This window comes from Schistocerca americana, unplaced genomic scaffold, assembly GCF_021461395.2.
Source record: "Schistocerca americana isolate TAMUIC-IGC-003095 unplaced genomic scaffold, iqSchAmer2.1 HiC_scaffold_81, whole genome shotgun sequence".
NCBI classification, from domain to species: Eukaryota; Metazoa; Arthropoda; class Insecta; order Orthoptera; family Acrididae; genus Schistocerca; species Schistocerca americana.
Window position 1 is genome coordinate 326,180 of NW_025726577.1, and position 10,586 is coordinate 336,765.

At 40.7% G+C, this 10,586-nt stretch overlaps 1 protein-coding gene across 1 annotated transcript in view; it reads right to left on the bottom strand.

Moving 5' to 3' along the window:
- Positions 1-8,678, bottom strand: part of LOC124591157 — a 61,739-nt gene extending 53,061 nt beyond the window's left edge. The window contains exons 1-2 of the mRNA XM_047131708.1: positions 8,614-8,678; positions 5,335-5,513 (exon numbers count right to left, since the gene is read on the bottom strand). Of these exons, the coding sequence (XP_046987664.1) occupies positions 5,335-5,513; positions 8,614-8,678 (244 nt within the window). The remainder of the gene's footprint in view (positions 1-5,334; positions 5,514-8,613) is intronic.
- Positions 8,679-10,586: the final 1,908 nt, after the last annotated feature.

A 10,586-nucleotide genomic window follows, 5' to 3' on the forward strand; every position in this document is an offset into this window, starting at 1 on the left:
TGCAACAGTTCGATCATGAAATTAAAAACATATGAAGAAAGTGTACTTTGGCGGCCAACAGGTTGCCTAGAATGCTGAACTATATAAGGCGTCTGAACTTACATTAACTAAAAACGATTTGGTACCCACTTTTGCTATAAATGAAATCAAAGCGGAAATTGCTTTGAAGAAAATATGTCGGTACTCTGAAAGAGAACAGAATAGGGTGATCTTCGGAGATCAGTAAAACATCATTTGGGAGACCCTAATTATCCCATAGTAGCACAATATTACAATATCCATCAAGGAATTTGGTGCAAGAGGACGAACATGGATTTGCCAGAACGGATACTATGCTTCCCCTCCAAAAATCTGCCATTTTAATAGACTAAGTGTATTTAGAGTAAGAGCATTAAGGGACTAAGAAATCCATTACAAACTTCAATGAGAGAGTAACTTTAGAAAATATGCGTTTTGAGTTAAATAGAAGATTAGTAAATAGCATTGTGCAAGGGAATATGCAATCCCTTGAACACAGTGGAATTATTAGCAGTCTATCATTTTCGACCTACGCCTAGTTCTAGAGGAGTGTGCTTTGGTCTACTTCAGTGGATTCAGTAAATACATTAAGCTATTTCCAGACAGAAGAGCTAATACCACAACACCTACAGAAAAGCTGGGTAACAACAATTTTGTTGAGTTAGGTAGGCCTCAGAATGTCGTGGTGAGTAATGGTAAACGGTTTCCAAAAAATGGTTCAAATGGCTCTGAGCACTATGGGGCTTAACTGTTGCGGCCATCAGTCCCCTAGAACTTAGAACTGCTGAAACCTAACTAACCTAAGGACATCACACACATACATGCCCGAGGCAGGATTCGAACCTGCCTAGAAACGCTCGGCCACTCCGGTCGGCGGTAAACGGTTTGATGCTAAAAAAGTGAAGAAATGTTGTCAGGATACGATACATAATTATCTTAGGATTTTCCCTTAGATAAATATGAGTGATAAGGTTATAGGGGACTTTGCAGAAGATGTAGAGGAAACATTCAACATGGGGTAATAATATTAAGGAATTAGAAGCCATCATTAACAACCACAAGCCTGATGCAACAGTATTTGCATCATACAAATTAATATGTAACCATAAACCAGAGCTGACTGACTTTCTTGTTTTATTCGATATCTCATTAGGCAATAATCAAGCACAAGAAAGAGTAAACAGGGGAAAGAATGTTAGATGCGAAATGGTGATATGGTGTAAAATCTGTAACCCCATCTAATTTCAAAGTAGGATAACTGGTATTAGTAAAGAGTAATGAATAAAGCAGAATGGCACAAACTAAAATGGATATGCAGGTATATAAGCAACCATTCAGAATTGTACGAAACCTCACGTGAATGTCTCTCGAATATCTGAAAATCTGGAAGGAATTGAGACTCAGGAACATTATAGCCCTGGGAAAAATTATAGATAACAGTATCTAAGAGTCTGTTGGGAAGGTACTTCTGCATCGTAGTTACACTGTTTGGCGAACTAAGAGGCCTGAACTGGATGGAACTTTATTTCCAAATGCAAGTATCATACTTCCATTTATCTTTCGTTCTTATTAATTAAGTGTTATTTGTCTTTATTTTTGACTATCTTGACTAGAATGGCGCAGCTGAAACAATTACCTCATACTGACCACTTTGAATCAAGTCAGAAATCTGAAACTACAGTTTGCATCTGAGAACAACGTAAACAAATATATATACATTTATATCTGATGTAGATAGTAGAGAGTGTGATGTGTATGGGGACAGAGAGCCATATTATCTCATATCTATGTACGTTGCATGGAATATGAAGCTAGAGCTAGTAAAAGCCTGAAGATTCAACTAAGTGTAGTTATTAGGTATTACGTAAAAGAACTCAAGACTTAATGAAGGAGACGTCCCTGTATGTTGAAAGGGATCAGCATAATGATGGTGTATGGAGTAATATTGAATAAAAAGAGTATAAAACGTCGTGTATATTGAGGAGAAAAAGAGGTTCTCGGAAATGTGTCAGGAAAACGCAGATAATTGCAGTGTTGCAAGAGGTGCTGCAGACAAATAACGGGCAAGTACAGGAAGAAATAATGTCTGATTTATATAAGGAGCGATCAAACAGTTTCCTTTAATTTACGTCTATGGTCACAAACCTTTTGATAACAGATTATCGGTCTCGGTCTTTAATGACCATCATTAGATCTGCAGCAAAAATGGGAAAAACTTAAATTCACTCGCAAACTATATACAGCTTAAGAACAATACAGACCATAATGAAAAGTAGTGCTGACAAAATTTACATTTGTGCACTTTGAATATGAAGAGGCGTACCTGTTTCATAAAAACAAAGTCATAATGTACTGCAGCCATGGAGGCATCGTCAAATGTTAAATGCGGAATCAGCACCAGCATCGTCATTAACGTATAAATAACATCACATACACGAGTCATTTTGTCAGTAGTACTACTGTATAAACAAGTTGCCGTACAGTAGCCACAAGATGTTTGTGTTGTAAGTTCACCAGATGTCGCTAATGTCGGCATACACTACTTTTCAATAATTAATTGAAATAGCGAAAATAAAGGGCTGGTACAATAGTTGAAGTCTGTAATAAGCTTATAACGTATAACAGGCATTACATTAATAAAAAGAAATAAAAAGAAGAACACGACAAAATTAATATTGCTAAAAGGGGGGAAGACTTAAAAAACAGTGGTTGACATGTGCTGTAGATAATGACATAAATATTAAACACCGTTGATAGTGTACCGGGTAATATTAAACGATCGTAAAACAAATCACTAAAGGAGACACAAATGAAAGAAAACATAGTGCAGCACATAATCAGCCCCCTCTGTTAGCGCTAACCACAGAACTCCGCACAGGCGGGAAGTGGCTGGAGGGACGTGACCGGCAGAGGGCACCTCGTACCCAGCCGTTGCAAGAAAAGAATGATAAAATTCCGTAACAGTGGATGATCTACATCATCTGATTAATGTAGTCTATGAAATGAATAGAGAGGGAACAAGAACATACTAGAGTCATGCGTAAAACGTATGAAAACGAAGTAAATATGTGATGCACTCAATGCTAGGTGAACTTGTCAACACACTATATATAACAGAGGCGTGAAGTGATTAGAGTAAAACATTGTCAAATAAAGCAAAGTAGGCATTGGGCACAAAGTCATTTTGCCAGTGAGGCAGTTGAGCTGGTTCTCTAACAAATTAAGATCACGGCTTTTTCCCCCTCGGTGAAGAACACGCGTACAACTCCCAATGCTCCCTATGGAGTGACCTGTATCAGATAAACGCTGTCCCAAAGCCGTTTTGTTTCTGTGAGTGTCCTTTAAACCTTAATTTAAAAGAGCGGCCTGTTTGACCGATATAATATTTGTCACAATTACTGCAGTCAATCCTTTATACTCCAGAGCCATCAAATTTATCATAGTTCCCTTTCAGTTTATGTTTTATTCGTAGTTTTAGGGTGTTATTAACCTGAAAGCGACATCTGACATCAGAGCTTTTAAAACATTTTTCTATTTGCAAAAAGTTTCCATCTGAAAGACCTTGCTACAGCATATCTCCAATGTAGCATGACTCTGACGCGGGTATATAAGCACCGACATGTAGGCAAGGGGTAGTGTACCATTCGTGTCACTTTGAGGAGTGTGCGGTAAACACAGCCCCATAATCTATGTGTTTTTTATCTTAGACGAGATTTACGTCCTAACATAACTTAAAGGGCACATTCCGTTTCATTTAACAACTATCTTAGCACCCACTGCTTCTCTTGTGTGGAGTGTATGGTCCACACTGGTTATTTCTTTATCGGATTTTTACGTCGTTCAGAAATCGCTACATCTTCTAAGCTTTTCACGCTAATTAAGGCCGTAGAAGTATGGTCTTTTCCGAATGCACTTCCGACCAGAAATCAATTCTGGTAGCTGGAGTCAGAGATCCTCATTAATCCACCCTTTTGAGTAATTTCGGTGACATTTACTTTCATCAAAATTTTCATTCCCTAACGCATATTTCTTTACAAGTCAAATACCAATTTTCATAGATTTAACTTTAAATATGTTTTAATATAAAGAAATTTTTTGTAAAAACTAACGTCCCCTATTTCAACCCCTTAGGGGTTGCATTTCCAGAAAACATTTAAACATCAATTTCTTTACCTCTAACCAAGAAGCCAAATACAAACTTTCAACATTTTGTTTGAAAAATTCTTTCGTAATCAAATATTTCCAGAACCATTTTCATTCCCAATTTTACCTCCTTAGCAGCTGAATTTCCAGAAACACCGAAACACATAATTTTTTAGATTTCCAACCTAGAACATAAATACAAATTTTCTTCGATGTAGTTATAAAAAGGATTACTTAATGAAATACTTTCAGAAAAATGTTCATCGCCTGTTTCACCCCCTTAGCGACTAAAATACCAAAAACACCAAAACACATACTTTTTAATTACTAACAAAGAAGTCCAATGCCATTTCTCAGAGATACATCTTTAAAAATACTTTATTAGTACTGTAATAATGATTTATTTTCAAAATAAACTTTCACCCACTATTTTAACCCCTTAGTAGTTGAATTTTCAAAAATACTGAAGCATGTATTTTTTTTATTTCTGATTGAGAAACCAAATACCAGTTTTCAAGCTCTAGCATCACAATTAACATAAGAGTGACTTGTCTTGAAAAAACATTTCAGCCCCTACTTCACCCTCTTAGGGATGGAATTTCGAACAATGCCTCACTAAATGGTGCTAACAGTGTAAGACCAGCGCCCATTCCAGTAGTTCAAGTTCGTCTCATTAGCAGTTTGGGCTGATGAATGATGAGTCAGTGAATGAGTCACACACTATTTCATTCACTTAGGAGCTGAATTTCCAAAAACACCGAAACACGTATTTCTTGTTTCTAATCGAGTATCCAAATACAAATTTTAATTAATTTAGCTTTAAAATGCTTTCATAATGAAATAATTTCATAAAACATTTCAGTGCTTATTGCAAAAACGTTGAAAACCGTATTTCTTTTTATTTCTAAACAAAAATTCAAGTAACATAGATGTAGCGTCAATAATTGTTTCAATAGTTCTTTAATAAAGATTTATTTTTAAAAAGAGACAGTCACACACTATTTCTCCCCCCACAGGAGTTCAATTCCCAAAAGTGCTGAAACACTGTTTCTTTACTCTCTCCAAATTTCGAATTTCTGTCCTTTGTGATTAAGGCTGGATAGTGACGAGTCAGTCACTCAGGACGTGGATCTCCATGTATAGAGATAACAAAGTTTCAAAGGAGATACTCACCAGTTTTGCTGAGGTTCTGGTCATTATGAAGAAATTCCCAATTATAATCCAAGACAAGGCGATTCCTGTGGTTTATGGCTCTTGTGATCTGCTGTACAGCGTGCAGTAACTTGGAGAGAGTCGCACTCCTCAGCCGATCCTTTTGCAGTGTCTCCAGGTTCCATTCCATGTTATCCAACCTTAAACAATAAAATGCGGTCACCTGATGTAACAAGTGACATTTTGATACTAGACTGTCTTTTCGTGAACAGAGCAATGAAACCAAACTCAGGCAGCCACTTCTCAAGTTTTTAGGTCGCCCTTCGACACTGACATCCAGGCCATTAGGTGTGAATCAAGATATTAGACTGAGTTATTCCAGCGTGAATTGTGAATGGTATGCGAGTCTGTTGACACGTTTTGGTAAAGTGAGCGGTCTTTGTTGAAGAATACTTTTACACAAATTCATCCAATACTATGATAGGACAAGTACAAACTCTAGTACAGATAGATAATTACTAACGTACTCCTTATAGAACATACAAACATATACATTATGTTGATTGGTGAATGTTCAAATTTCATAATCATACCATAGCACTCGGTGTCACTTGACACAAGTCTTTCAGGCTAAGTTTCGAAACATGGCGTCGACAGTTCTCTACAAGTGTCTGTTCCTGCACAGCACAGCCACATGCAACACTTTCACTATAAAGCCACCACTTCATCAAGAGGTGGCCATATCTGCCTTGCGACATTCGGGTGCAGATGAGTCATGAGCATTCACCACAACGAAGATCAGACTCTGCACGCTTCACCGTTGGATTCTGAATAAGATGCGCCTTTTGGGTGGAAGTTCATTCCCACATTCTTTCTACATCTCGGTGACATCGAAGATAAATACGAAAATAAACACAAAGTGGCCTGTGTGACTTTCTTCAGGTGTGCAATCAGTGGATTTATGGAATACGGTATTTAGAACTGAGTTCATACGGTGCTTCAGAATTTGCACATCGGTCGCTTTAGATCTCAGGTGAGCAGGAGCAGTGTTGGATAGGACAGGCAACCATTGAGTGGCACTTGATCTGGCAGTGCCACTAACGGTTCTCAAGGCCTCACTGTGCATAATGGTCACTACATTTTCATGCTGGGGCATTGCGTAGCATATCTGCATTTAATCCCCAGTCATTTCCAGAAAATTGGTGCAATTGATTTACTGTTGAGCCAAACTTTGTCAGATCCATTGAGTGCAGCACAAATGACAGAGACAGATAAGGGAGACGCCTACAGTAGATGTTTAGACAAGCAGTTATTTCATTTGGGTTTGGCCACAGTCAGCGCACTGGTCAACCAAAGCACTATGACCACCAAATCACTATCGATACGAAACAGTCCAGACTGTAGCAGCGTTACCTGGCAAGGGACGTGTGCTAGTCACACACACACACACACACACACGCACACACACGCTTCATGTGGTATCAGTGAGAGAGCTGTCTGTGTGTAGAATGGGAAGGCACGCAGTCTACCTGAGTTCCTCCAAGGGCGGATTGTGATGGCCCAGAGGCTCGGCACGAGCATTTCAGAAACTGCACGGCTCGACGGATGTTCCGGGAGTACTGTGGGAGTGTCTTCAATACGAGGCGAAACTAAGGTGAAACCACATCCTGACATCGAGGGGCCACAACCCTACAACACCACCACCTGATCAAACCAGAGTATCTCCCTACAGATTATCTTACAACCCTCAATTAAATGGAAAATATAAAATTAAAAAGACTGAAAATCGAACGAGATATGAATAATGAAACACACGTCCTCGCCACACCAACAAATGAAGGAACATAGGGCTGCTGGCCTGGATGATATCTGCAGTGTACGAATAAAGCATTTTGGTAGTACAGCCTTATAATGTAATGTAAAGTTAATGAATAGCTGTATCAGTAAGTAGCATGCGCATTCCGAAACTGTAGAGGAAAGCCAGAGTGGTAGCCCAGCTGAAACAAGGGAAAGATCCTACAGATCCTCATACTTCTCGCCTTTGTCACATTTGTGTCATCTCTATGGGGCCATTGAAAGAATACTTTTTGAAAGACTTTTTGTAGCATTAGAGACCAAATTCATACCAGAACCAGTAGGATTTATGCTTGGTGGTTGCGGTAAAATACTCAGTCTCATTCAACATATAGAGGACGGCCTCTAACAGAAACAGATAATGGGACTCGCTTTTACAGATCTCTCTGCTGGCTATGATACTGTCAGTCACCAACGGCTGCTCGATAAATTTTATGACAAGGACTTTGAATGACAAAATTAGCGGAACGTCTATTTCAAAATAGACTTTTTACGTGACGCTACAAACAGGAAATAGGCACAGGAGAAGGCGAAAAAATGACACTCACACAAAATTGGCTCAAATGGCTCTAACCTAAGGACATCACACACATCCATGCCCGAGGCAGGATTCGAACCTGCGACCGTAGTAGTCGCCCGGTTCCAAACTGTAGCGCCAAGAACGGCTCGGCCATATTGGCCGATCTACCTACACACACACACACACACACACACACACACACACACACACACACACATATATATATATATATATATATATATATATATATATATATATATATATATATCGACGATATTCCCATGGGTTCACAAGGAAAATCGTTTGTGGTGTGAATTCTCAAAGACATACTATGGAGAACACTTCCGCACATCAAATCCCAGTAGAACTCTGATGTGTGTCTTTCACTTTAGAAATAAAGACGCACATACACAATTTAAAGTGGCGAGGCTGGGTCAAGAACTAAACCAGATGAACCGCTGAAATATTTGGGTATCCGACTTGACAACAATGTGACATTTTGGACGTTAAGGGAAATGTGTGTGCGAATAATAACATCATCCAAAAATTCAGCGGCACGAAATGGGGAGTTCATCCTCAAATTCTGAGAACATCGGCTCTCGTCCTATATTTCTCTGCAGCTGAGAATGCGACAAATGCCTGGTACCACTCTGCAGTTGCCACATATGCCGACGTAGCAGACAATGAGAAAGAGCGCGTAGTGTCTGGCTCCTAAAATCAATGCTAGTTAGGCAAATTTACCCAACCTTCGACATAGCTCGACCCATAAACAGAAGGTAAGTTGCAGTCTGATTATCACCGGCACGATTTATATGGTTACGAAATACAGCACAGGCTACTGATATCCCAGTGAAGTTTAATGCGAAGGACTAATTCTGTAAACGAGCCTCCTGAAATAGGATAAAAAATGTATTGCAAAACTGTACTGATCAGATGCTAATGAAGCCTGAAGAACCACTGGCTGCTGCGAATCATCTGTTGTTTCCGACATGGCAGGTGCTTCATCACTTAAGAACGACCATCACACACTGCAATACCAATCTGAGAAAATGGAGGTGTAACAAGAACAACTCCTGTGAATGTGCTGCAATACAAGACTTAACGATATGTCCAAAAACAGGCAAAACCATCACAGTGGCATACTTTATGGTGGCAAATGACAAAGCCATCCATTGTCTCAGTACTGGAAATTCATTTATCAGCCAGGACATTATGACAACCTACCTTATAGCCTGTACGTTCACGTTTGGCATGGATAATAGTGGAGCCTTATCATGGTATGGAAGCAGTGAGTCCTTTCTAGGCCGCTGGAGGGAGCTGGAACTACATCTACACACACAAATCCCCTAATTCCCGTAAATTCCGGGGAGGAGGGCCATGAGCTGCGACGCCACGTTGAAGCACATCCCAGATGTGTTCGATCAGGTTCAGATCTGGTGAGTTGGAGGGCCAGCAAACCAATTGGGGCTTGTCACTGTGTTCCTTGAACCATTCCATCACTCTCCTTGCCACGTCACATGGTGCATTATCTAGCCGAAAAAAAAAGTTGTCAGAAAACATGATCGTCAAGCAGGGGTGTATGTGGTCTGCAAACCAGTGTACTATTCTTGGCCATCATGGTGCCTTACACGAGCTCCATTGGACCCACGGATGTCCACGTGAGTGTTCCCTGGAGCATAATGCAGCCGCCATCAGTCTGTCTCCACCCCACATTACACGTGTCACGGAACTGTTCCCCTGGAAGACGACGGATTGGGGCCCTTGCAGCTGAATGATGAAGAAGGTATCGAGATTCATCAGATCATGCCACAACATACCAATGCGCCAAGTACGGGAGTCGATGATAGTGTGCCCATTTCAGTCGCAGTTGCTGACGTCGTTAGCATTTGCAGAGACACAGGCTGTCAGCTGTGGAGGCCTGTCACTAGGAGTGTTTGGTGCACTGTGTGTCTAGACACACTTGAACTCTGGCCAGCATTAAAGTTGGATGTTAGTTCCCCCACTGTCCGCTGCCTGTCCTGGTTTACCAGTCTGCACAGCTTTCGACGTACAACATCTGTAATGATGGGTGGCCACCCAACCCCACGACGTGTGGACGTGCTTTCACCAGGGTGTCGCCACATGTTGAACACACTCACCACTGCAGTCCTAGAACACCTGACAAGTGGTGCAGTTTCCGTGCTGGACCTCCGGCCCATCACACTCTGTCCTCGGTCACACTCAGGTATATCACGTGCCTTCCACATTATAAACATGCACAGAATACTCACTGATACTAGAGATGCACCGTGCATGTGTCGACTGGCATTTATTCCTCACAGGGTGACAGTTCCATCGCCTAGGTGGGTCTATATCACTGGTAGGTCGGTGGTCATAATGTTCTGGCTAATCGGGTCTCTGGTACTGTTACCAATCTGCACACATAAGGTGAGTAAGTACTGACATAAAGCCTGAGGTTATTATACATTATGCTGCCAGGTCGTTAATACCAAACATGAACAACAAGGGCCCTAACACGCTTCTGTGGGACACATTGCTAGTGACTCTTGGCATGCTGTCTGCAAAGTGGTCGATTCATCGCTGCCCAGGCCTACCACACTTTTCCATGGAGGCACTCCTGAGACCATCGAATGAGTATGCAGAGATTTCTCGTGATGGTAGACTCACACTTTCACCAGGTCTAAAGCATGCTCAACCTGGTTCATGTAACAGCTGAAATGGTAGTTTTATGCCTGTGTGGATCAATGTTTTAAGGATGTGGTACACGTCCTTGTTTTACAGCTTGAAGACAACAAACATAATTCTTACGATTCTTTTGGACAGACATTTAGATATCTGCACATCTATTTTGACAAGAAGGGGCAGTTAGTGAGGCGGGGCCTCATAGCAGAAACCATAT